Source organism: Eubalaena glacialis, chromosome 7 (genome assembly GCF_028564815.1).
Source record: "Eubalaena glacialis isolate mEubGla1 chromosome 7, mEubGla1.1.hap2.+ XY, whole genome shotgun sequence".
NCBI lineage: Eukaryota > Metazoa > Chordata > Mammalia > Artiodactyla > Balaenidae > Eubalaena > Eubalaena glacialis.
Window position 1 is genome coordinate 73,855,262 of NC_083722.1, and position 27,242 is coordinate 73,882,503.

Below are 27,242 nucleotides of genomic sequence, written 5' to 3' on the forward strand. Positions count from 1 at the left end.
CACGAGTTCCCGCCTCAGCCAGCACTCCCTAAACATCCAGCGCTTGGTCCAGGGCCCTGGCTGTACCCTCCCTGAAGGACACAGATGATCAGTCAGTCCAGCATTCCTTTCCTCCCCAACCTCTGACCTCTACCTCCAGCCTCCTGGCCCTTCACCTGGTCTGCTGTGCCTGATGGAGAACACCTTCAGCTTTGGGCAGCTCCTGGCCTACGGCATCTGGCACAGGGAGGGCACCCTGGATCTGATCCAGCAGGAGGGCAATGCCCGCTGCCCCACCTTGGGGGAGGGGCACCGCCAGCGCATGGCATGCCACCAGCTCCGCACTCACAGCATCTGTGGGGATGGAGGTAGGGATCCTGGATGTGAACTCTGATCCCTGACCCAACGAACTTTGACCCTAATCTCTCACTGACCCTGCCTCTGACATGACTACACGGTGTGCTAGAGGCTTCCAAGAGCCAATTGTTAAATTTTCAGGAATTCTGTGAATCAGTTGTTAAATGACAGGTAGACTGAAATCAGTCACGGTGGGGATTACTGACGCCATAGAAATTGACAAACACTACAAATCAGTTCCTCCTGACCCCCAGGCCCCACTTGTAAAACATTTACGAGCACACTAGCGCTCCCACCTGACCCCTGGTCAGCCCTGATGAGTATTCCTCATTCTAGAAGGAGTATCATAGCAGTGTCCTGGATGCCCACCTGCCCCTGCCCCTGACCTCAGCTGTGAACAGACACACAACAAGCAGACATGTACCCAAGAGGAAATGCTGGATGGGTTGCACAGTTGCTTGCATGTGAGCCATGGTGGCCACACCCCAGACCCCCCTGCATGACGCCACATCTCCCAGGCCTGGATTCCCGTGGAGCTTGCAGTGGCCTGGATTTGCTGTTGCCGGTAGGGGTGGGTCAGATGTGGAATATGTCTCTTGCAACACCATGGCCAAGCCATGGTACCCTGTGACTCCCACCATGCTTTCCTCCACAGCCCCCATGGCTCTGTACCAGTCGCTGACACTGCTCCAAGGCTGTGACCGCCATGTCCAGGCTATAGGAGGAGTTATGGGAGGTAACCAGAGCCCACTGGGAGGTAGGCAGAGTTCCAGCACAAGAGGGAACACCACAGGGCACAGGAACATAGACCAACCGAGGTCCCCGACCCCTACATTCCTAAGGGATCCAGTGAGGAATGCATGTCCCAGCTCTCCCATTGCCCTATACCCAGTTTACCCCTAGGAGAGAGTCCTCGCCTTGGCAAAGCCTCCCACAGTGACCCATATCTCCACCTACCACTCCAGCTTTGACTAGGAGCTGCAGAAGCTGAGGGTGCAGCCTCTGGGCCCTGTGGACCAGCCCCTTCAGTTTCAGCTGCCACACAGCTGTCCCTCTGGGCCGGCCCATCCCCCACAGCAGCTTCTCTGTCCACCACCAGGCCTCCTGGGCCTGTCCCAGGATGCTGTCTTGTCCTCCAACTGTGGCCACAACCTGGGCTGTAAGCATGGCCTCTTGAGAAAGCAGGGCAGCTGAGGAGGCCTGGGCCTCAGCACCTGCAGGGGATAGGAACGATAGACACAGGGTTGGCTCAGGGCTCCATTGGCAGGGTCAATCAGACTCCTGGGTCCCCCAGATATGTAAGCAAAGGCACCTGGTCCCTTCCTCCTGCCCCAGCCTAGACCCCACCGTCACCTGTGGCCCACCTACCTGCCTACTTGGCCTCACCTTGGGCTCCCGTGACCTTCTTGAGCCAGGCCGAGCCCTTGACACAGTCTAGCTCCCGGGATAATTCTTCCAGATGTTCACACTGCCCCCTAACCCATGGCTCTCTTTCTGCTACAACCTGTCCTTTGGCCCACAGTGTCTGGGCCAATGTGGTTGTTTCCGGCCTGTGGGAGGATGGAGTATCAGTCTGGCCAGAGATGCCCTTTCCTCCCTGATTCCTCACTCAAGAAAACTCATCTCACTCCCAGACCCAGGACTCAGACAGGCCAACCCAAGACCCTCTGAATCCCTGACCCTGGGAGGCTAGCTGGAGACCTCCTTCCTACTGACCCCAGACCCCTTGCCTGAGTCCAGCTATCCATTCCGTAGGTTGTCGTAGGGGCCCCACAGCGGGGGAAGGAGATTGCAGGAGTGTCTGGGCCTGCTGGAGTACCCCCTCCAGGCCTGCAGGTGCCCCCAGCACCCCAGCCAGGCATCCCCTGGCGTAAGGCGGCCACCTCGTGGGCCACAGAGTCCAGCTGCAGCTGGAGCAGAGCCAGGCGTTGGTCCCAGGAGGTGAAACAGGGAGGGCAGGACGTGCAGTGTGGGAAGCCACCTCTGGAGCCACGGGCACATGCCTGGCACCTCAGCCCTGAGATGCCCTCTCTGCAGCAGCAGGTGCCTGTGTGTGGGTCACAGCTGGGCGAGATGGAGCCCTGGGGGTCACAGGCACAGGCTGTGGGGGAGAGAGAGAGTCAGGGTAGGGAGCAAGCAGCACTCACCCTAACCTTGCCGCCAAGAAGCCTGAGGAGGAGAATGACCCTGTGTGAATATGAGAGCCTCACCTAAGCCACTGCTCAGAGCAGTCATGGGGGAACTTCCCTGGTGGTCCAGTGGGTAAGACTCCGCGCTCCCAATGCAGGGAGCCCGGATTCGATCCCTGGTTGGGGAACTAGATCTCGCATGCATGCCACAACTAAGATCCCGCACGCCACAACTAAAAAGATCCCACGTGCCGCAGCTAAGACTCAGCACGGCCAAAATAAATAAATAAATATTTTTTTAAAAAAAGAGAACGGTCATGGGTACTGGCATCTATCCCAGCCAGAGAGGCCATACTGCATGGCAGCCTTTGGGCAGGAAAACGGCACAGGGCTCCAGGTGCTCTACAGCCCAGGCAGGGGTCAGTTAGGGTCAAGACTGGCAGGCGGGGTCAGGAAAGAACTACCCAATGTGTCTGCTCCGCAGGCCTACCCGACCTGGCCTTGCCAACACTCTTTCCCTACAGCTGTTTTCACGAGTATTTCGTTAAGTTTTGGAGAAAACAGCAATAAACACGTGCTCTCGCTCAGGACAACCTGGTGGCTCCCCCGCCACCCCACAGGGAGGATCCCGTCAGGACAGCCTCACCCCTGGTGGTGGATTGTGTGAATGCCCTGCTCACCTCTGCACTCCCGCTCTGGGTCACCCCAGTATCCATCCTGATACCAGGAGCACGTGCGGCCCCCAAATCCTGCCTGGCAGGGGCACTGACCCGTGACCTGAAGGAGGAGTGTGTGGCCAGTCCGCAGAAACAAAGAGCCTCCTCTGGGGGAGGGAGAAGGAAAGGAGAGCTCAGAGGCAGCACGCTGTGCCTCCTCTCAGCCCTGTTCCTGCCCAGGCAGCACTCGTACCTGTGCTTGGCTGAGGGCTTCTCCCCTCCTGCTTCCTCTGGTCTGACCCCCTTGGCCGGCCCCCACCTTGTCCCCACATTGCCAGCCTCGCCTCCCACAGACCGGCCCTCTGGGTTCTCAACTCCTGACCTGCTCCTCTGTGTCCTGAGTGGAGCACCCCACTGTTTCCACACCCTCACCCCCCGACTCCCACCCTCTCCTCACCAAGGACTCGAGAACACACTTCAGACCTCATCTCATTCAGTCCCTGACGTCTCTCCTCCTGGAAACGCTCACTTCCCGCGGCCATCCATCTCTGCCTGCATCTCCCAATCCTCCCCCTCCGCCCATGTCTCCTCTGCCTCCTTCTCAGCCGCACCCGGCCCCACCCGTGCCACACTCGTTCTGCTTGCCATGACCAACTCACAGTGCTTCACCTACACGCCAACACATGGTGGCACGCGGGGTCGGGCCCATGTGGTCTCATGTCTGCTCATAGCTAATGTTGCACAAGAGCACACACAGCTGCTTGCAGCCACACACACCGCTGCTGGTAGTCACATTAACACTCACACTCACACCAGCCATAAATCACACCACAGGCACACACATTCACTCACACCTGGCCACTGCCACATGCTATGTGCGACAAGGGCTTACTCACCGGGTGATACACTGGCTGCAAAGTGTGTTGGGCACGGCGGTTGCAGGGCTCACAGCCTCGGGCCCCCCCCAGGTTCCAGAAGAGGGGGGCACAGTGGCTATAGTCCCGCCCCAGCGTGTGGGGGCAGCAGGGGCACTGCCCGCTGACCTGGTTGCAGAAGCAGGCTTCAGCCCCAGACAGGCACCACGCAGGTATGGTGCCCCAGCGGTCACAGCCACAGCCCGGGGAGAGGAAGGGCTTGACGGGGTCTGAGGAAAGAGAACGCACCCCCCACCTTGGGATACCCTCACCCATCCCACTCACACACTCATGCCGGCAGCCCCCTTGGTGCAGGGCACTGCCTTGGAAGCCAGGCTCGCAGTGGGCACAGCCAGGGCCATGGCTGTGGTGCAGACAGCGTTGGCAGTGTCCACTGTGGGGGTCACAGGCGGCTGGATCACGGGATCAATATTGTTGTTGCACTGGCAGGGCTGGCACGGACTCCTTCTGGGGTCATCTCCTGGCCAAGGGTGCCCAAAGTAGCCCAAGGAGCAGCGGTTGCAGCGGGGGCCTGGAGTGGATTGGGGTATGTGTGGGTTGTCTCAGTAGTCTTCCTGTACCTTTGGGGCCTCTGGGTCCCACTTAAGCAGCCAAAAGGTCTGAGGTCTGGCCAGGAGGGCAGAGGACACAATAGCTATATTATGACCCAACTTCTTGGCTTACAAGTTCCATGACTATAATTCCTCAGGAATGGGAACTTCTTGAGGAGAGGAGCGCACCCTGCAGCTCAAACACACAGGTGACACTGGCAAAGATTTGCCTCGTGGACCTGATGGGATTGTGAACAAGTGAGCAGGGCCATGGGTTTGTCGCTGCTAACCATGCCTCACCTGCATAGCCAGGTGCACAGAGACACAGGACACGTCCACTGGTGCCGTCCACATGGCCGGAAGTCCCATGATAGATGCCTGAGCCAGGGTGCCCAGGACAGAGGCAGGGCCGGCACTGCTGGCCTGAGCCCAGGGTGGGGTCTCCGTAGTAGCCATCCAAGCACCTGGGGGCAGTAGCACATGGAATGGGGCCTAGCCCACTCATCATGATCCCTCCCCAACCCTTCCAGTGGCAGCCTCACCTCTCACAGTGCTGGCCCATTGTGGCCCCGTGGCAGTCCTGGCAGACTCCTTTGAGTGGATGGCACAACTCAGCAGCTCCATTGCAGGCACAGGGTTGGCAGTGTGGGAAGCCCCACCAGCCATAGAGGCAGCGGTCCCAGCAGCGACCAGCAAGGCACTGCCCTTTCACAGGGTTACAAATGGCATTGGTGGCACCCATGGTGTGGCAGCGGCACTCTGTGGGAAATGACAGGGTAATCAAGCCCTAGAGAAAGGAGATGGCTGGTCCCAGACACCACACCCACTGGCCCTGAAGGCTCACCACGGCAGCCAGTGGGCCGGAAGCCATATGTTCCAGGTCTGCAGTGGTCACAGGTACGACCAACGATGTTAGGGTGGCAGCGGCACTGCCCACCCAGCAGGGCACACTCGGTGCTCAGTGAACCCTGGGGGTGGCACTCACATGATGCCAGGAGAACGGGTAAGATCAGATGAACCTCGTGGTGCTCCTGCAACCCCTATCCTTCAGCCCCCTCAAGCCAGGGCCACACACTCACCAAGGCCACCCCCCTGGAACAGGGCAGAGGTGCTGCAGGCAAGGTGGGCACAGGCCTCAGGCACAGTGCTGGAAAGGCTCATCCTCGCTGCCTCCATGCAGCCCACCTTGTGGAGCGCCTGCAAGTGCCCCGTGGCCCCAGGATCCACAGATCTCAGTCCAGGCAACCCTTTCACCTGTGGCAGGAGCACAACCTAGTAGGAAGGTAGAGGGTGGAGGGCAGGGGGTAGTGAACCCAGCCCCACTCACTAACACCTACAATGGAACTTCTGTACGTTGGCCCTCACAGCCCCTTCCCGCCCCTTTCCTGTTTCTCTTTTGATTCTGTTTCTCCTTCCTCTCCAATAGCCCTGATCTAGTCCAGGCAATGCCACCTCTCACTCAGAATCATTGAAGTATCTTCCCCCTAACAATCCATCCTCCCCATGTCTCTTCCCTGCTCAAATCCCTTCCAGGGCTCCCCATTTCCCCAGGATAAGCCCTTCGCCTGGCCCACAAGTTCCTGTGAGGTCTGGCACCTGCCAGTCTCACCTTCTATCCTTGGCATGTGCTTTTCGCTGCCTGATTCCCCCTCCCTACACTCTCCACCTGTCTCAATCCTCTTGGTGCAACTCTAGGTCTCCACAAGCCCCTGTCCCCTGAGCCCACTGCATCCATATTGTCCTGCTAATTTGTGTCTCCACCCAGATGTGGGGTGGAATCCCTAGGATCTCACCGAATCCAGAAGGATGGTGCCCCCTGCCCAGGTCTCTGCACCCCCTTGGTCCGCCATAGCCGCAGGGTCATGGAGTAGCGTGTTCCAGGTTCAAAGCAGAAAAGTCTGGATAGAAACACAGCTCTGCAGGGACGGGGGAGAGGAGTCAGGGTGGGGTAAGGAGGTCATGATCATGTGGTCCCAGGAATGCCCCATTTCCACTGTGCAGATATGGGGTCCAACATTTCATCATACGACCAATGGAAAAAGACCAACTTCTTAAACCCCGCCCTGTTTTAAATTAGGTCCCTGTTTTGATTGTTCTATGACATGACGGTATTCCATATTGGGAGGTTTCTGCTTTGTTTGGGTATTGCTTTGAATGTGTTGGCTACATAATAGGGTCTTGGTATTTTGGGGGTCATGGGGTCTAGCCTACCTGTGTACCTGGGTCAAGGCCACCTGGAACAGCTGCTCTGAGGGCAGCAGATGGGCACAGCGGGTACTGCTGGGCTGGGATTGAGCACGGACCCTGACTAATGCCTGCCACTCTTCAGGTGCCTAGGGTTAGGGGTCAGCGGTCATAGAGCTGCCCCTACCCACCACCCGGCACCACCCATCCACCTGCCTGGCACCCATGCTACTGACCTGGGTCTCATAGTGTAGGACAATGTCACACTCCAGGGCAGGAGGCACTATGGGTGCCAGAAGAGAGAGGCCAGCCCCATCAACCACACATGCAAAGTCTGAGCCAGTCCACAGTGTACAGCCAGCTCCCTGATGCAGGGGCAGGGGCTCCTTTGGGGTCTGGATGTGCGACACTGACTCCCAGGTCCAGACCACTCCAGGACCTAGGACCCTCAGGATTTAGGTTCCCATTCCTCTAAGACCCCAGGGACTCATAGCCCGGGGGCTTGGGCCCATCCCTACTAAGACCTAGCGGCCTGTGACCCAACCCTGTTCCTCACACTCCTCACCTTGGGCAGCTGGTATTTGTAACAGGCTCACCTGGCAGGGTGGAGGGCACACCGAGGGACACGCTGTCTCTGAAGTCGGGGCCTGAGCCAACCAGGGGAGGCCCCTGCGGCTTGTGTACAGTGGGGAGGAGCAGGCTCGGGGGCTCCCTGGGGGCAAGTCAGGTGTCAGTGTCCTCCCACACTGTCCTGGGTGAGGATTTTTTTTTGTCCGTGCCGTGCAGCTTGTGGGATCCTACTTCCCCGAGCAGGGATCAAACCCTCGCCCGAGGCAGTGAGAGCTGGGAGTCCTAACCACAGGACTGCCAGGGAATTCCCTGTCCTGGGAATATGGACTCCATCCAAGACACCAAACTTCTGACCATGCTGATGCTGCCTCACTTGGACCTGCCTCACCTTCCTAACCCTGTCTGGCCTCTTCTTCCAACTAGCTCTCTCTGGACACTCTCTCCCTCCCCTGAGCACCAAGGTGTGAGCCTTGATTTCCTCCTGCCCCTGCCCTTCCTGGACACTCACAGGCAGCTGGGGGTCAGCAGGCTGGAGGCCCAGACCAAGCTCAGCTTCAGCAGTGGCCTGGTCGAGGGCAGCACAGAAGTACCCAGACCGGCGTTCACAGCAGTGGCGGCCACGGAGGTGGGGCCAGCAGAGGCAGAGGCAGAGGCCCTCCCCTGCAGAACACCTGAGCCAGCATAGGAGTGGGGACGGGACAGAGTCAACTCCCAATTCTTGTCCCTTGACCTGGACCCCCAGTCCTTGCCTTGTACCTGTTGCTGTAGGCACCCCCCAAAGTCACAGTCACAGGGCCGACAGCCTAGAGTCACTACTCAGACCCCAGAAGTTGGGCTATAAGAGAGAGTAGGTGGGTGGAGGAAGGAAAGGAAGACCTGGGCAAGGAGAAGAGGGTCAGGAGCCTGGAAGGCCATATGCTGGGACTGCTCGTTGCAGGAAGAAGCGAGGGTGAGCCCAGGGCTGGAATGCTCTTCTGCCTCTGGCTGAGAAGTGGAGAGGAGACCCTGGTGTACTCCTGCACGGCTTCATGGAGGTGAGGTAAGAGGTAAGAAGATGAGGTCACAGCCAGGGGTAAAATAAAAGTTAAACAAAGGATTTGTAATGTTCAAGGAGAGGCAAGAAGGGGATACACTGAGTGTCCCTTCAAACACTTTTGCTGTGAAACACCTTTAAATTCAGTGCATAATACTGTTGTAACTCCTTTAAATGTTTTTCTTTCTTTTGTTCCCAAAGCTCCCACCTGAGGGCATGTGCTGGTTCAGCTAGCCAAGGTGGCGCTGACTCTAGTGACCAGGTCAGGAAGTGGCACCAACCCACCAACAAGGCTTAATCTACAGTCACAGATTACAACCTTGTACTTGTCAGCTTCTAGAAGCTCAGCACCCAAAATCAAGGTCAAATCAGAAGGTGAGTCAAGCCTCACCAGACAACGGCTGCAGTCCCATCCAGAGACAAAGCGTTTGCAGTGACAGGCACCACTGGAGAGATCACAGGCATGAGTGCCAGGGACGCAGCTCCGGGGATCGCATCTGCAGGCTAAGGCACAGGGCTGTCAGGGTGCTAATGAGACTGCTGCAGGGGTAGGTAGGCGCATGCATTATTAGGGTAGTAATTGGGGGCAGAGCAAGGAGGACATGGGGGTGGGGGTCCACTCTGAGGGTCACTCACACTGGCAGCCCTTTGACTGCGAGAGGCTCAGGCCATAGTGACCAGGCCAGAGGAGTCACAGCGCTGGCCCCACACGTGAACTTTGCAGCGATACTGCCCAGAGAGGAGGCCCGAGGTTTCATCTGTGTGGGCATCACACAAACCCCCTTCCAGGGCACCCAAAGGGTTGTAGTCACAGGCTAGATCAGGGGTCAGAAGTGCGGACAGAGTCAGGTCAGAGGTCACCATTGAAACTGAAGGAACAGGGTCAGAATTAGGATTGGGGGTTGGAGGGCTCACGTTTGCAGGAGTGAAGGGAGCAGGGAGCCTCCCTGGGATCTCGGTGGAAGAAGGGCTGGTAGAGCTCACAGTGGCACCCAGCTGTGTTGTGTTGACATGCATCACACACACCTCCACTCACGTTGCCAGATGCGAGATACAGGGCCATGTCAAAGTGACAACTGCAGGCATGCCCATGACACTCACATTCTGGAGCAGAACAAGGAAGGTGGCTATGGAGTGGGCTGGCCTGGCAGGCATGGGGGTGCCCAGGCTCTGCTGCCTGCCATGGGTGGTCCTGGTGCAGGTCCTGGCAATGCTCAGTGGGTACCAGCTCTGTGGTGGCAGCAGACACAAAGGCCATGCACCTGGCAGGGAGGATGGCAAGACGAGTCTGCCCCGGTCCCCCAGCTTGCCCTCCCACCAGCCACAGGATGCCACTCCTACGGTACTCACCATGCCTTCCACGTTGTGTGGGACCCTGGGTGCAGGCCTGCACTCAGAGGCATGGCCATGGCACAGGCAGCTGCCTTGGACCACAAGCTCAGAGGGCATAGTAGTAGAAGGGGTGTCCCTTGAGGCCCCCCTGGGGCCTGTCACCCAGTGTGTGCAGTTTGAAGTTCACACGGAGGTTAGTCACACGCAGGAGCTCTGGAGACAGATCGAGAGCCCTCAGGTACACTGGTTGTTACCCCTCTATGGCTGAGATAGAGAAGGAATTGGGGGGGGGGTGGTCTCTCCCCTCTCTACATCATTGCAGCCACCTCCTCCAGCACCCATGCTGTAGGACTCCCCCATCCCTGCTCCCCTGATTATACCATTTTAGGATGACCACAGCCTAATGGTGATTATCCCACCTCTGCACTGTTCCAGACCCGATATCACTCCTGAGCTGAGACCTGCACATCCCACTGCTTCCTGGACACCCCTTTCTGGTATCTCTAGATATTAGAAACCTGCTTCCCCAAGGTAGTAAAGGATTCCAGTCCCCAGCCCGTCATTAGAAATCAGCTTATCATCCAGCCAAACCACATAAGGTATGTTTATTTATTGACTGCCTTTCTCATTTTTATGTCAGCTCCAAGACAGATAACTTGTCTATCTGCTCCCCACTGAGCAAGGCCCAGAAGATGCCTGGCACACAGTGGGGCTCCATGGGCACTTGTTAAATGTACACATGGATGGAAAGATGCGTCCATGGCTCCTCTTGCTCCTTACAGCTTAAGTCAGCTACCAAGCCGAGACCACCTCCTGTATCTCTTTGCCAGAGCTCCCCTTTCTCTTGATCAGAGGAACATACAACAGCTGCTCTAGGCCCTAGTAGGGCGGGGTGTGTGTGTGCGTGTGTGTGCGCGCGTGCTCAGGGTAAGTAGTTGGTAATAATCGAAGTCAAGGTGGGTGGAGAACGTAGAATGTAGAGAAAAAGCTACTTTGGGGTTTGTCCTCCTGCTCTGGTACTCTCCTGGCCTGGCTCTGGGCTGCCCTGCTGGGTTATGATTATGTCTCTCTTGTCCTTTAACAAGACTTCTGTTTTACAAGGAAGAGGTCACACCCAGAGACGTCCTGGCGCCACCTGGAGGCAGCTTCAGGAACGCAGGGTACCAGTTAGGGCCAGGGTGAGGAATCAAAGTGGGGAGGGCAGACAGGGGACCGTGATGGGGAACAGTGACGGTGGCTCACAAAGGGAAGAGTTATGAGGTACAGTGTGATAGGAGCAGAGGTGGGGACAAAGATTGGGCTGGCATGGCCAGCAGTGATGAGGACCACAATGGGGCCTCACAAAGGAGTTCAGTGATGGGGCAGAGATAAGGGACAGAGATGAAAACTGCTACCCATGCCAGTCCCTATGCACTGGGCACAGGTATGGGGAACATGGGACAGGAATGGGGAGCCGTAACAGGGACCATAATGCAGCAGAGCTGGGAAACAATCCTTGGGGGACTGGGCTGGCTTGCCCGCTAACCTGCCCCACGGGTGTGCATACCCAGACAGGACCTCACCTCCCACCAGTGAGTATCTGGTTTTCCCAACAAAGGAGTACAGGACTGGCTGTGGGGATAATTACCCTGAACCTTGGTATTATTTGGGTTCTCCACCAGAATGGCTGGATCCAGAACTTTGAAATTACCTAAGAAGCAAGCCTGAGCCTCTGGCTTCATCCCAGGGCCCAACCCCCCTTCCTCTGGGCCTGACCTCTCCCTCAGTGGAAGGCTCGATGTCTTGAGTAACGCTGCTCACAGATGAGGTCACTGACTCTGTGGCCAGGGGCAAGAGGAATCCCAAGAAAGAGGCCTAAGCAGTTGTGGGCAAAGTAGCGGTACATGTGCCAGAAGTGGCTATGGTCCACTGAGCGCTCAAGGAGCAGAGCCAGAATGTCTGGGGACAGGAGGGGGTCCTTGGGTCACCAGGGGCAAACATCACCGGTGGCCATCAGGTCAGGAGGCAGAGAATAAGCTTTCAGTCTCGGGCACTGGGTCACCCTGAAAGTCATGATGAGGTGGGTAAAGTAAAAGGCATCTTCTAGGTCCAGCTGGTGACATTCTCAACACCTGTAACCACAAGGGCTGGTCAGTGGCCAGGCCTTGACCCTGATCCCAGCCCTGCACACATGGGCACACAAGGACCCTCACCACGCTCTGCTTGCCACCAGGTCTTTTTGCCGCCAGGACCACTCTGGGAGATCACATTCTCAATGCCATGGCTTTTCCAGTCCCGAGAGTCACAAAAGAAGCAATTCTCAGCATCCTGGAGGAGTGCCCAATGAGACTGACTAGTCAGGAGGTGCTTGGTTGGCCACAACCCCCTCCAAAATTTCACAGCACAGGCCTCTCCCTCTGGCTCTCGTCAATGACCTGAACTCCCACAGGTGCTGAACCTGCCCAAGAAAATCCAAGATACCATCTCCAGAGCCCGTACCCTCCTCCCTACCTGTAGGTTACTGACAATGCAGTAGAGTTCAGGGCCATGGAGGCCACAGGTGGATGAGGTTCGAAGGCTCTGGCCACAGCCAATAATCAGGTTGCTGGTAGGTGGGTAGCAGCTGCCGCCTGAGCAGCCGGGTGGAGGAAGTTTGTCTGGCACCTCCCGGGCAGTTGTTCTGGGAGCCTGGACTGGGAGGGGCAGGGTCTGAGTATAGAGATCCTAGGGGTACGCCCCCCACCTCACCCCATCCCACAGGGAGGCCCGATGATTTTTTCTCCCCCTCCAGATGGCTCTCAGGTAAAAAGACCACCTCTCACCCATCGGTGGCAGCAGCAGCAGAGCTGAAAGGAGGGGCTAGCCCGGCTGGGGGTCCTGGGCAGTTGGAGCTAGAATCAGGCCCGAGAGAGAGAATACAGAGTGTGCCCCTAGCTGGGCTGCCCTTGAGGATCTGAGTGTGGCCCTCAGGTCCTTCCCCATACTCACATGGTAGATGAACTCAAGGCTGCCAGAGGCAAGGAGCATGCAGGGTTGTGGAGTCATGGTGCAGCTGGGAGAAGGGGGGGGGGTCCCCAGAGCCTGGGAAACCAAGAGAGGCCGTGCCCAGGGAAAGGATATTAATAGCAGTCACCAGATGCAGAAGAAAGGTGGGGAGGGGGGCACCAAGAAGCAGAGCTTCTCTACAGGTCCGCCATCCAACGCAGCTGGTGCTGGTGCGGCCAGGGTTCAGACTAACCCTCAGAGACAGAAAGGATCCAATTCTCATTCAAATGAGGCTTCCACCCCTAGCTCTGAAAGGCTGTTCGTCTCCAGGAGCCTCTGGGGAATGTATCCCCCTCCCCGCCAGCCCCAGCCACTGCCTTTCAGGCTGGGCAGATAGTGAAGGACTGGCAGATGGGCAGGGAGCTAGTTTTGTTCAGGGCTCAGGGCCCTGTCCCCTCTCCAAAGCAGGAAGAACCAATAATGTCTGAACATACAGGCCACTGTTGGAAGACATGCTGAGGCTGGACCTGGGAATAGAGCACTTGGAACCCAGGCAGAAAGCACTGAAAGGCAGTGTGGAAACTCTCCAGGCTCAGAGACCGCAGCACTCCACCCATCCAAGATAATTCCTTGGTCAGTGAGGGGACTCTGTGGCCCTACAACCCAGAGCCACCCTGGCCCCTGACTCAAGCCCCAACCCCTTGCCACCAACTGGGGAAGTCGAGGATAGTCCCTCTCCTGAAAGAAGCAGAGGAAAGAATAGGCAGAAGTAATTCAGCCGATTTAGGCCCCACCCTACCCCAGACAAGCCCACACAAAGCGCCAAGGTTTCAGCCAGAGTAGACTGGAAGACAAGGCCAGGCTGTCTGCACCGCCCCTTCCCTGGCCTAAAAACCTGCAGGCTGCAAGGTTCCCCACAGAGCCACCTATTGTCCGCCTCCAAGGGAGCTATCTGGATAACAAACCAGGGCAGCCCCAAGGGGAGGTGTCCCACCTTAGAGTGGCTCTGCCCCTGCCCTCAGGGGCCCGGAGGCTGCCCTTCACTCACATCCATGACCTTCCCTGGGCTACCAGGACCCTCTCTGGCATTCCTGTTCCTGGGGCTACCTTTCCTAAACACTCAAGCTGGCTTACCAGCAGTCACACACACAAAAAAAGACAATGGAGTGTGTGCAGGGAGACTGGAAGGTGGAAAGGTATAAAACGTGATAGATGGAATAGTGGACATACAACTTGAAGAGTAACAAGTCACAGTGCGTCGCACCATGAGACCACCCCTCCCACCCGCCCACCCCACCCCACATCCTCCAGTCTCTGAAAGGAGGCCGGTGGCTCTCAGGGCCCTGGAGAGGTACCCAGAGTCCTTAGGGTTGTGGAATCCATGGGCATTGCACACTGTGCCACTGGCCACACAGACAACTGGGCTCAGTTTCCCCGAACATTGCTACGTGAAGGAATCAGGGTGCCGAGTATGGCAGCAATGGCTGAAGTCGTATTACAGGGGAAAGGTTCACACGGAGGATCCGCTGAGCCTGCTGCCGTACCTCACGGTCTGAGGACTGCCTGTCCACCTTGATGGCCCGGAATTTCAGCAGCTTTGCCGTTCCAGGTCCTAGCCATACCTTAGGGGATTGGGGCCCAAGCCGTGTTCTCTTCTGGGGAGGAAGATCCTTTGCCTCCTCAGTCCTTTTCCTCTTCTGTCCCACAGTCTCAGGGCAGCTTTTCCGGCCCCTCCTTGCAGTCCTGGCCTGAACAGACCTTTTTGGCCTGCCCCTGCCCCTGGGCTGGGTCCGAGCCACCTTGGCCTTAGCCCGCACTGCCTTGGCCCTGGCACTGGCCCGCACTGCCTTGGCCCTGGCCCTGGCCCGCACTGCCTTGGCCTTGGCCCTGGCCCTGGCCCGCACTGCCTTGGCCTTGGCCTTGGCCCGTACTGCCTTGGCCTTGGCCTTGGCCTTGATCCGTGCTGCCTTGGCTTTTGCCCGGGCCTTGGCAGCTTTGGCTTGTGTTCGAGCCACCTTGGCCTGGGCACGGGCAACTTTGGCCTGGGCTGTTTTGGTGCCCAGAGCACAGCCACCTTTCATTTGTGGGCCACTGAGGGAACCAGAGGCTTTGTAGGTCTTGCTCTGGGGCCCAGTGCCTTGTCGGGGTCCAGCCCTGGGGCCTCTTCGAGTCAGACACTTGGGGTCCTTGCTTGTGGCTTTTCTGGGAGCTTTGGGCTGGGAATTCCCCAGCCTCTTCCCTGGACCTTTCCGCAGCTTCAGGGGAGAGTCTGCAAGTGAGAGCTGCAGTGACTGTGCCTTGTGCTTGGCACCCAAGCAGGGCATGGGAGTCTTGAGTGGAACCAGGGCCTCAAGGACAACAGAGAGCCTCATGGCAGGGTAGACACCTGGATAGAGGTGGGTGGGAAAGCCCACTGCTGCACCCCGGGCACGGCTGGCGCTTGACTGCTTCAGGGAGCTCAGTAGCAGGTTGGTGGTGGCATGCTTGGCGAGGGCTGGTGTGGATGCTTTGGCCAGCCTGCCAGACAGTGGCATGGGGAGCAGCGTGGCCCGGCCTGCAGGCAGCCGCATGGCAGTTCGGGGAGCACTGGCTGGAGGTGATGTGGCAGCTGGGGTGGGGGCACGAGCCTGAAGCTTTGTCTGGCTTGGGGGGTTGGCTGTGCATGAACTATAGCCATAGACATCACCGCTGCGCAGGATGGTTGGTTGGAAGCCATCATCCCGCAGGCCCTGCAGGAAGGCCACAAGCTGGGCCTCAGTGGCACTGAGATCCTGGCTCATGGGGTTAAAGACAAGCAGCGCTTCCTCCAGGGCCTTCTTCCCTGCCGTGGAGATCCGCGACCAGGAGTGCACAGCTTTCTCCTCCACATGCTGCACCACCACGCTCATGGCATTAGGCACTGCAGATCTGCCTGGGTATCCGCAAACCAGCGCTTGGCACCTCCAAGGCAAGAGGAAAAGAGTCAATAAGAACGGCACCGAGATAGGGGACAGGACCAGTAGATAGGTCAATCAGGTCCAGCATTCTTCACAATAACATCTATTGACACAGAGGGGTCTGGCCAGAGTGAGCCACTCCTTGGGGCAAAACCCTGGTCTTCTCCACCTATCACGGTGGAGGGTGGGGGGTAGAGGTGGGGGACTCATATGGGTCAGAGGCAGCTTCTTCAGGATACATGCCCATAAGCTCATCAGAGCCATCCAACCTGCTGACGGGCCCCTGGAAAGATCTGGGCCTGGCCAAATTCCTAGTATTAGACTCAACACTGGGAATACAGGCAAATATCTCTGTCTTCCAGGAGCCCTGTACAGAAGGCAAGATAGAGATACCCTCAAGGTTCTCGGGAACGCACACTGGCACACAGCTCAGCTAGCCAATGGGTAAGGGAAGGATTCCCAGGAGAGGAATACTCAAGTGGGACATGAATGATGAATAGGAAAGGACCAGAAGGAGATGGAGCAAAAAGGGCAACAGCCAATGCAATGGCTCCAAAGTGAGAAAGAGTAAGGCAAACTTGGTGTGACTGGAATCTGTGGTCAGGGCTGGGAGGTCTAGCTGGAAAAACAGGGGACAGCAGGGCAATACAAGCTTTGAATGTTCCTTGAATGCTGGCCAAAGGGCCCAGACTTACATCCAAAGTCCATGACCATCTCTGTTCCTACAGTTGCTGCTGTTCAGGTGCCCAGGGGTGGACCTCCCTGCCCACCAGAAGTTCTGCTTTCAGAGTTCCCAGACAGTCCACTCAGAGGTCCAATTCCTAGCACTAGAGCCATGGAGACCAACCCCAGGGAAAAAGCCAGACTCTCCTTCAACAGAAACTAAAAAGATGATGAGTAGCAGGTACTAGTAACATATCTCTAGGCAATCAGGCAGCCTGGGGCCAGGCAGCCAGACCAAGAGCCCAAGGTCTGGGAGCCAATGACTCCGAGTAAGATGGTTAATAAAGTGGACCCTAGAGATTTGAACTGTCCTAATTAGGGTTTGGAAGCAGACTTCGGTACAGCCCATTTAGAGCTGTCTGGGAAGACCCAAGTTGTCCCAGGCTTCTCCTTAAAAGCTGTAGGCCGTCAATCATGACTAACATCTAGTCTAACCCATCACTGAAGGGTCCCAGAGACAGCTCCGTAGCTGCACAGGAGAATTAAAAGATCAGCTGGGATCAAGCAAGTCCCTGGGGCCAAGAGGTGAGTCTGTGCAGCTTCTTCCTCCCCCTAGTGGAGCAGAAGTTTTCAGAATTCCCTGGAGGAAGTGCCCTGGGGCTCTTTGTTTGGAAACATTCTTGGATCCTCAGGTGTCTCGGGCACTTCCCCTCTCCAGAGGCCATTCTCCAAGTACAGTCCTTACACATGACTTTAGTTCTTTTATTTTTTCCCCAAGGGGTGTAGTTCCCAGGACTGTGAACTGTACAATAAGGAAGGGCCTGTTACCTCCAGGCACAGATACTGGGGGTGAACCGGGGTCTCTTCCGCCCAGGTCGGCCTGGGCCCTTGGGAGGGGTCTCCTGGGCTTTCCAAGAGGCTCCGGAAAACAGAGACTGCAGTCCGACCCCTGACTTCCCTTCACAAGTGTCCCCGGGGCCGCCCGGGGAAGCTGATGAAAGATGCGGGACGGGAGCGGCCCTATCCAAGCGGAACTGGGATGGGGGCAGATCAGGGCCCTCAGGCTGGGAGTCCGCGTCCCTGGGACCGAAGCCGACGGTAGGAGCGGGGGGCCTTAGAGGAAGCGAAATGCACGGGGAAGGCGGTGGGAGCGCGACCGGGTCGCACAGCCCCAGGGTGGGGTCTTTGGGCACGGGGTGGGGGTTGGGGGTCTCGGCCGGGCCGGCGGAGGGCGCTGGTTCCGAAGGAGCCGGCCGCCCGGCCCATCCGCCCTGCCGCCTCGCGGACGACCCCTCCACGGCGTGGCTAGGCCCACGGCCCCAACCTACCGGCGCCGCCGCGGGGACCCAAGACGCGCCTCTGCGCCGCCTCCGCTGCTCCAACATGGCCGCCTGCTGCGCACCGGAAGTGCGCCGCGCTTCCGCTTCCGGGACCTGGCCCGCCCTAGTGACCCTTGACCCCCCGAGACCCTGTTTCCCCCAAAGTCTGGGGGCGGGACAAGCGGGAACCAGAGAAGACTTCCTGGAGGAGGTGGCAGAGGGGACCGCTCTAAACCCTTGCGGGCCTGTGCAGGAGTGTGAGGGGCAGAGGCGCTTTCGGCCGCTGCCCCAGGCAGGACTGCACCAGACTAGCATTGGATTAGGGGCCCGTCTGACACCTTCTCTGAGGGGCTTGATGGTGGAACGACATGTGGGAGGGATTTTTGGCAAGGTCCAAGCTATCCTTCACCCTTTTAGTCCTCCCGCAGCCACTGACAAGGCCCGCCTCTGTCCCAGGTGCCTGAACGGAGGGTGAAAGAGGAGTGCGCCCTGCCTGAGAGTGTCCCTCGGGAGCCTCTTTGTACCTCCTCTGAGGGCAGCAGGCCTTCCCCTAATTCCTGAGAATGGGCCTGCTGCATGTGGTATGAAAGGCTGGTTTGCACACATTTGTTGCAATTAAGCCCAAAACTGGGCATGTCCAATCTGAGAGTCCCAGCATACCAGTGTGGGCCTGAGTGTACTTGCTTAGGAGCATGCCCACAGGTGTGGTGGGAGGACCCTGGTCCAGCCTCAGCTCCCTCAGTGGCAGGAAGCCCTCCCTAAAGTCTTAACTCTTCCCCAAATCCCTGCTCTTTGGCCTAAGAGATTGGGACCTCTTTCCACCTGTATAGTCTTTCCACATGTACCCTGGGGCCAGCAGAGGGGTGGTGGTTACAGGGCTCACTACCCAAGCAGCATCAGATGAGAGGACACAGGTAAAAATTAACCCTAGGAGTCTAAAGGGTCAGAATGGTCTCTATTGCTCTGACCAAAGGCATTTCTTGGTCAAGGGCCCCCAACTCCAGGTTGGGAGTCAACCTGGAAGTCCTGGTTTCATGGATGAGATGGTGGGGGCATCTGTACTTGGGTCAGAGCCTGAGCTAAGAGGCAAAAATATTGTCATAACTCTTGGACCTGACATGTACAGTGGTGCAAATTTGGTAGCTGGGGGGCAGGTGGAAGCCTATGGGCAGTCACAGAGTGTGACTGGATGCTTCATTTGGGGACTGGTTGATAGCCCTCCTCACTCCCCATAAAATCCCAGGATCCTCTACCTGATCTATGTTTCTCTGCCTATACAGAGGGGTCTGGGCACCCCTAGAGAGAAACACTCACCCCACCCTAGGCCTCACCTTGTGCACCTGAGCTTCTCAGGGCCTCAGCCCTGATGGTGGGATCCTCAGTGCCTTTAAGCATAGCCAAGATGTCCAGCAGGAAATGCAAACACTCCTGCTCCTCTGGGGTCAATTCTTCTGGCCCCTTGTATTGGTAGAGAGAAGGGAAGGATGGGCTCTCAAGGGCCAGGGTCTCGGGGGTTGCAATCAGGAAGTCCCACCTTAGCACTCCCAGTCCCCAACTGTGGGTGAGCCCCATCTCTGCCCCATCCATGGTTGAAGATTAGTTGTTCACTCTTAGGACCAATCCAGCCTCATCTTCTGCCCAAGTTGTCTTCTACAGCTTCTCTAAAGCCAGCAGTGTTGGCCCCCTGTGTGCAGGTGGGGCCAGGCCTGTGTAAACAGAAGCCACTTCCACGAAGAAGCAGAGCCCAGCCTGTAGGGATGACATGGGCCTAGGTGTGTCCTGGAAAGAGGATATGTCTCTGGTGATGTCCAGCCTAGAGGTCAGCGCAAAGTGGAGGACAAAAAAAGGTAGGTCCATCCCTAGTCTGTGTCCCTTCCACACATTAGAACTGTGGGGATGATATGGGTTCAGGGAAATGGTCTGGGGTACCTAGCTTCCTGAGGGGAGGCTGATCCTTTTGCCTCTTGGTACCCAGTATGTCCCAGATGGAACTCTCTGGGATCATTCATCAGGGCCAAGTCTGACTTGACCTGGACTTTGGTGGATGCTGACCATCCCAGGCATAACTGGGATCAGATGAGATGAGGTTGGAGAGACCACAGGGCCATCCCAGGATCCAGCCCTTCCTCTCCATTTGGCATCTTTTATATCCCTTATATCTAAGGTGATGGACCTTAGACCCATATCCACCTGAGCAGAGAGATCTGGTGAAGATCTAGATGTGAGTGAGGCCAGTGGCCTTGGAGGGATCACCCCAGGAGGGAGTCTATGTGCCAGGGAGAAAAGCCAAGGCTGGGTCTTGAGGAGCCTCTTCCTGGGGAAGGAGAGGAAGCAGGGCCTGTAAAAGCCTCTGAGGGGCAGGACAAGCAGCAGGAGGAAGCCAAGGTCACAAGGGTGGGTGAGGCTTTGAAGAGGCCAGCAAGATTTCAGTTGAGAAAAAGACCATAGCCCCCCCCCCGCCCCGTTTTAGCTATATGGTGTTCCATGGTGACTTTGGCAATACCAAGTTTTGGGGAGCAGTGGTAGCAGATATAAGATGGCCAACACCAAGGCAGTGGAAACTGTGAGAGAAGATGACTTCAAGAGTTTGACTGGAAGGAATGGGACAATGGAAGGACTTGGGGTGCTGGGAGGTATCTAAAGGCAGGAGGCTTTTATGTGCTTAATTACTGGAAAGGAGAGGGGAAGGGGCCTGGAAAGGGAATAGTGGGAAATGTGAGGGGGTCTGCAGGACAGTGTGAATACCCCATGGAGGAAGGTACCAGTGACTGGCCTAAGTGAGGAGCATTTTGGGGGCAGAGTGGAGTGGGAGGATGGAAGCCTTCTAGCCAGGACCTGCAACCAGCCTTGGCACCATTTCCATGCGGGCCGTCCAACTCCATCTGCCAGCCCCTGAAAGGGACTGAAGACTCTCTCTCTGGTCAGAAGGCTCTGCCCACACTCTAGGCTGCCCAGAAGTCAGGCAGGCTAGGGTATTCATGTCTCCAAGTTGCTCTCAACCCATGACTGATGGAGATTTGAGAATGAATACCTTAGCATTCCCTTGCTCTGATGGGAACAATAATGTGAGGCCCATGTTCTACAATGGCTCCCAGAGTCCCCAGCAGGATTTGGTCCTTGTTGCCCACAGTGGGAACTTGTTTGATGACACACCCCTTTATTGGCTGCTTTCCCTGTCTCCTTGCCATTCTTCTACTGGTGCTTCCTGTCCTCATCTCCCACATTAACTATATGTACTTGTATCTCAGTCTCCAGGTGTGCTTCTGGAGAAAGTGAGGCAGACGCTGTCCATGAAAGAGGGACAAATGGTAGCAAGCATAAACAGTCACGAGGACTTCTTCTCATAGGTGACCACTGACCTGTACGAATGGGCCCCTAGCTCACAGACTTAGCCAGTACTCTTAATGCTCAGAAGATAGGATGGGCCAGGGTCTGGGTCTGAGGTAGGTCTGCCTCTGTCACACCAACTTGTTCTCGCCTGACCCCGGAGTTGGCTAGAGGCAGGCCCAGGACCCTGAAGATGGACAGTCACAAAGTGCCTTGGGTCCCAGAGTAGCCCAGGCCTCAGGCCCTGCAGAATAAGCCCAGAGTGACCTGCCTGGGAGGTCCCCTGGCCTCTGACTCTTCATCACCTGCTCTGTTACCCTCCCCCACAAAAATTGCCCCCACCCATGCCTGAGGAAGGGCCTGTCAAGTACGGAGGCTGGCACTTTCTGCTCCTCCACCCCCTGCTATCCTCAATGTGCACCACAGAACCTGTTCTGTGCCCTCATCCGTTCTTGGGGAAGGGCGACCGAGCCATTGCCCCCACCAAAGGCCCAGGACATTCCCTAAGAGGCCTCCAGGGGGCGCCGCCGCGAAGCCTGTCGTGGGCTCTTCGGAGCGCTGCGGTGGTGGGCAGGCGCCCGCTTCTCAAGCCCCCAGGTTCTTCTGGCCCGCCCCTTCGCCGGTGCTCCCAGGCTGGGTCCTGCTGAGAACGGCCCCCACCATACACGTGTCGTGCGGCCCACCGCTGCTTCCTTTCTCCCCCAGTCCGAGGTCGGACCCCAAATCCTGGGCAGGCCCAGTGTCCACATGTCCGTCTGTCTGTTCACCGGTTTGCGTGCGACCATGGGTCGGCGCGCCCTGCTCCGGCCACGGCAGGTGCGGGGTTAAAGCAGAGGGGAGGTTTTCCCGAGTCGGGAGGGGGACGAGGGGCGGACCCTGTCCAGCCCCGCCCCGCGCCGGAGCAGAGCGGGAGCCCCGCTGGAGCCCCGCCGGAGCCCCGCCGGAGCCCCGCCGGAGCCCGGCCTCAGACCCAGCCAGAGCAGGCACCAGCGGAACCGGAACCGCGGACCCTGCGCCCCGGCGGCGCCGGAGCCCCGGCCGGTGAGTCCCGCGGGAGCCGCGCTCAGGGGAAGTTTAGGGCGCGGGGTGTAGAGCCCCAAGCGCGCTCGCCCGGACCCGCCCCCCATTCCGCGAGCTGGAAGTTTGGGGCCAGGAGCCCCTCGCGCCAGTGGTCCCAGGAGCGTGGCCCCCCGCGGGAAAGGAGAAGCCAGGGAACTTGGGATCTGTGAAGTCCAGCTGCCCATTCCTGCTGGCAACGCCCTGGACTCTGGGAACCTAGAGTCCAGTGCTCGTGGGTTCCCAAAAATCATCCCCCTCCCCGTTCCAGACACCAAGAAGGCAGGCCTCTGGGGACTTGGCATGGGCAAACCCCTGAGAGTAGATCTTGAGGGGAAATGTGGGACTCTGGCCTCCAGCCCCTCCCCTCCCAGTCTCAAACACCCTGATCTTGGCCTTTGCTGGTGGGAATGGATGCACTCTATGGAATGGCTCCCAAAGGGGTTTTAAGGATACCCTGGACTCTGATCCCTGGCAGCAGGTTGGAGACCCTGATGGCTGCCCAGAGCACACTGGAAGCCAGTAAGGGGGAGGGTACAGTAAAACTCCACTGATGCAGAGCACCAGGGTGAGGATTGTTGAGGGAAAGGGAAGGGGGCTAGGGTGGAAAGTCCTATCCTAGTCACCTTATGTCCCACCTAGACCTAGATTCAACTGGGGAGCAACTAGGTGAGGGCAAGGTATGGGAGGAGAATCCCTCAAGCCCCATAGGAAGTCGGGAAGTTGCCTGGGTAACTGGGAGACTGCCCTCCTTCCCACTCCAGGAGGGCCTCCACATCAGTGTGCTAGGCAGTGGAGGTGTGTCCTCCCTCTGCTTTTCCCACCAGCAACTTTGGGCCAGGCTGCTCATCTGTACCCTGAGGGGCTGGTCAGTGGCTCTGACCCTTTGTTTTCCCTCTTTTCTCTAGGTGAAAGCAAAGTCCTTGGACTGGCCCCACACTCCCTTGTAGCCCCGGTAGAGTCAAGATGTGGCCCCATCATGCCCTTCAGTGAGGCCTGCAGCCTGAGCAGATAGCATGGCCTGCCACTGGAGGTGAACACCATGGCTACAGGAGGTGGCCGGGCCTTTGCTTGGCAGGTGTTCCCACCCATGCCCACCTGCCGGGTATATGGTACAGTGGCATACCAGGATGGGCACCTGCTAGTGTTGGGGGGCTGTGGCCGGGCTGGACTGCCTCTGGACACTGCCGAGACATTGGACATGGCCTCACATACATGGCTGGCACTGGCGCCCCTGCCCACTGCCCGGGCTGGTGCGGCTGCTGTGGTACTGGGCAAGCAGGTGCTAGTGGTGGGCGGTGTGGATGAGGGCCAGAGCCCGGTAGCTGCTGTGGAGGCCTTCCTGGCTGACGAGGGCCGCTGGGAGCGTCGGGCCACCCTCCCTCAGGCAGCCATGGGGGTTGCAACTGTGGAGAGAGGTGAGTGGCTTCCCAAGGAAGGTCCCTCAGGTGCCCCAACACCCTCCATTCTTTCCTGACTTGGTCCCTTACCTTCAGTGATTGGGCAAGAGCTGTAAATTTTGCCTGGGTGCCCTGGACATGGCTTTGTTTCTTGTACCCTTCCCTACCTAGCTCTGAGCTGGGCTAGCAGCAGCCTAAACTGCCTTTTCCAGCTGTGAGGTGGGAGTCAGAGCCGAGGCTAGCCGCCAGCATGACGGGAGGCCCAAGCCACCTCCCTGCCCCATTCCTCCTTTCTAAGAGACAAGGAGGGGTGGCCCAATGACTCCCACAGTTATAAATAGTCTGGGAGAGGGGGATGGGAGCAGGGCCTTGGCTCAGAGCCCGGCAAGTGCTTAAATTCCTCGTGCCACACAAACAAACCAGGGAGACTGAGATGGACAAAAGCCAAGCTGGCCTGGAGGCAGTTGCCATGGAAGCCCCTAGCTGACTGGCTGTCTGCCCAAGGCCCCCAGACATGCCCCCAGCTGACCCTGAGGGTGTAACAGGGCAAGAACCTACTCTAGTGAAAGGGCAGGGTACAGAAGTGCTGGCAGAAGGCTTGTGGACAGCACCCCCATCCTGCAGGCCCAAGCTCCTCTCCCAGCCCCCCAGCTGATCCCCAGAGCCCCCTCCCCAGTCTGAGCTCCATGCTGAACAGATCTTCATATGGCCCCCACCCCTGGCTTAAACCATCCCCCACCCTCCTTCCCCCATGAGAGTCCCCACATTGTGGCCTCCAGGTCTGACCACCGGTCCTACTTGGATGCCAGACTTGGTTGCCATAGCGTCTCCAGGGAGACAGAGACGGCTTATAATTAGATTGGCTGCCTCCTGCTCTTCACTTGAAGGGGCCCTGGCCAGAGTGGGAATCCTAGTTCTCCCAGCCCCCACTCCAGGCAGGCAGGAGGGTTTCTGCTGCCAGGGAGGGGTACCATAAATAGGTGTGTCCTAAGTCACCTCCAGGCCTGACCAGGGCAGTTGTCAGGGTGGAGTGCTGTGGCCAGGCCCAGGGATAGTCTGTATTACTCTTTTCTCTGCAGATGGTATGGTGTATGCACTGGGGGGAATGGGCCCTGACACAACCCCCCAGGCCCAGGTTCGGGTGTATGAACCCCGCCGGGACTGCTGGCTTTCGCTGCCCTCGATGCCCACACCCTGCTACGGGGCCTCCACCTTCCTGAACGGGAACAAGATCTATGTCCTGGGTAAGGACCTGGGGATGTGGAAAATTGGCTTGAAGTCCAAAAGCACTTATCCCTATAGGTTGGCTAGGATCAAGCTTAGTCTGGGATGGTGGGACAAGAGAAGTTTTGTTGGTTTGAGCCAGGGTTGCTCTGAGGCTCTGACCTCTGGTGGTCCTGCTGAGGCTGGAAAACCAAACCCCAGTGCCTAAGGATCTTTGGGGTTGATCTGTGCTCTGGTGTGCAGACAGCTGGGTATGGGTAGCTGGGGTGGGCAGTGGTAAAGGCTCAGCAACCTGGTAAAGGAAGAGCCTGCCAGGCCCCCTGGGCTGCCTCCCAGGTGCCCCAATTCCATTGGCAGGGGGCCGCCAGGGCAAGCTCCCAGTGACTGCTTTTGAGGCCTTTGATCTGGAGGCCCGTACCTGGACCCGACACCCAAGCCTGCCCAGCCGCCGGGCCTTTGCTGGCTGCGCGATGGCCGAAGGCAGCGTCTTTAGCCTGGGTGGCCTGCAGCAGCCCGGGCCCCACAATTTCTACTCCCGCCCACACTTTGTCAACACTGTGGAGATGTTCGACCTGGAGCATGGTGAGCAGTGGCTGGTCTGGGCTATTCTCCCACTCTCCATGGGATGGAGGGGTGCAGTGTGTGTGAGGGGGCTAGATCTGACCTCCCCTCCCCTGCAGGGTCCTGGACCAAGCTGCCCCGCAGCCTGCGCATGAGGGATAAGAGGGCCGACTTTGTGGTTGGCTCACTTGGGGATCACATCGTGGCCATTGGGGGCCTTGGTGAGTCTCTGTGGGGCTAGGGATAGGAGGGGAGCCCAAGACAGGAAAGAGTAGCCCCCCGCGTGAGCACCACCTCCTGCCCTTCTCTAGGTACTCCAGGGGTCAGGGCTTTGTGAGCTTCCCTTTCCCAATCTGTAAAACAGTCAGTGGGTGGTCTACCTGGCTCAGCTTTTGGGGTGTCTCTCAGCACCTAACTGTGGGTTCTGTACCAGCAGGGGCCTAGGAGATAAAAACAGGACAAATGACCACTGAATGAATGGAGAAATAGAAATGTGAATGAATAAATGAATGAGTGATGAAATGGGGGCAATGAGTAGCAAGGCATGGATAGCCCATCCTGGGGTAATGCATGCTGGGCCATGCTCTGGGCTCAGGGAGCAAAAGAGCTGGAGCCCCTGCAGCCTGTGCCCTTTACAACATCTGTCTTCTTCCTGCAGGAAACCAGCCGTGCCCTCTGGGCTCTGTGGAGGGCTTCAGCCTTGCACGGCGGCGCTGGGAGGCACTGCCTGCCATGCCCACAGCCCGCTGCTCCTGTTCTAGTCTGCAGGCTGGGCCCCGGCTGTTTGCCATCGGGGGTGTGGCCCAGGGTCCCAGTCAAGCTGTGGAGGCACTGTGTCTGCGTGATGGGGTCTGAATGCCTGATGGGACCTGTCCACTGGAGCAGTTCAGTGCCAGAAGCAGATGTCTGTGGTTCCTTTCGCTGCTGAGAAAGCTCACTGTGGCTCTGTGGGATGAGGGAGGCACAGGGTGGGGCACTTGAGACACTGTGTCTGGGACTTGGGGGTGGTCTTCATCTTTAGCACAGGACACACATACCTTTATACCCACCTTTACTCCCATTCATTCACGGACCATGCCCAGCTCCACCCTTGCTCTGGAACCTACTGGGCCCTCTGTCCAACTGGGAAGTGGGGGAGGGCAGAGCTGGCCTCCTGCCCCACAGGTCAGTGCCTACCTGGAGTTGATCAGGCCCTCCCCAATGGCTGTTCCTGAAAAATCCTAGCTGTCAGCCTGCCTTGAAGGCCCTTGTGGACTCAGAAGAGGTCAGAGAGGGTGGGAACACAGAGGGGTACAGGAGTGGATGTGGGGACCTTCAGAGGGCCAGAAGAATGTTGGCTTTGGGCCCTTTACACTGCTGGCTGTGTGACCTTGGGCAAGTCATTTCACCTCTCTGTGCCTCAGCATCCTCATCTATAAATGGGGATCTCTGAAACCTTCCTGCCCTACCTACCTCACAGGGCTGTTGTGAGGACCCAGGGAGTTCAGATGTGGAAGTAAAAGTGCTGCTAAATCTGGCTTATGGGCTCTGTCTGGTGTGGACTCCTGTGTTGCCCCTGCGCCCCTGGCCCTCAACTTTCTCAGGGGATGAGGGTCTAGAGGAGCCTTTAGGATCTGGCCTCTGCCCCCAAAGTGTTCTGGTGTCTTAGCCCCACTTAAGCCTCAGTTCTCTGTTGGTGACGTAGGATGACCCGCATCCCCTATTGCCCTGGCTGTTAGAGGGCACTCACAGCAAGACCATAGAAGAGCTCAGAAAACTGCAACAAAATACCATAGGATCAGGATGACCTCAAGATTCACATCACACAGCATCCTCAAAGCCTCTGCTCACCTCCGGCGGGGGGGAGGGGGAGGGTCCAGTGGGGGCTGTTCCCTCTGTCCCAGCTGTGGCGAAGCTGTCTCAGGCATGACTGTGTTGCCACTCACCAGACCCCTAGAGGCAGTAGCCTCCCAGAGAAAGCAAAGCTGCCAGCCCTTGCCTCCTCCTCCAGTCTTTGCTGCCCACTAGTAGGGGCCATTGACTCTACTTTCCCTGCAGCCGTACTGATTGCAAGGGGTTCACAGTTGAGTTTGTGGCAAGAACGGATT

The 27,242-nt window shown here is 57.8% G+C and overlaps 2 protein-coding genes and 1 pseudogene across 2 annotated transcripts; 1 reads left to right on the plus strand and 2 right to left on the minus strand.

Moving 5' to 3' along the window:
• Positions 1-7,844: 7,844 nt before the first annotated feature.
• LOC133095755 (laminin subunit beta-2-like) lies at positions 7,845-12,729 on the minus strand (annotated as a pseudogene).
• A 1,237-nt stretch (positions 12,730-13,966) lies between these two features.
• On the minus strand, positions 13,967-17,662 carry CCDC71 (coiled-coil domain containing 71). The gene is made up of 2 exons (XM_061196789.1): positions 17,597-17,662; positions 13,967-15,609 (listed from the first exon to the last, which is right to left on the minus strand). The coding sequence occupies exon 2, from the start codon at positions 15,555-15,557 to the stop codon at positions 14,127-14,129; it is 1,431 nt and encodes a 476-aa protein (XP_061052772.1). The 5' UTR covers positions 15,558-15,609; positions 17,597-17,662; the 3' UTR covers positions 13,967-14,126.
• Positions 17,663-21,798: 4,136 nt separating this feature from the next.
• Positions 21,799-26,672, plus strand: KLHDC8B (kelch domain containing 8B). Its single transcript, XM_061195358.1, has 6 exons — positions 21,799-21,955; positions 22,879-23,388; positions 24,450-24,614; positions 24,952-25,176; positions 25,275-25,376; positions 25,814-26,672. The coding sequence occupies exons 2-6, from the start codon at positions 23,013-23,015 to the stop codon at positions 26,008-26,010; spliced, it is 1,065 nt and encodes a 354-aa protein (XP_061051341.1). The 5' UTR covers positions 21,799-21,955; positions 22,879-23,012; the 3' UTR covers positions 26,011-26,672.
• Positions 26,673-27,242: the final 570 nt, after the last annotated feature.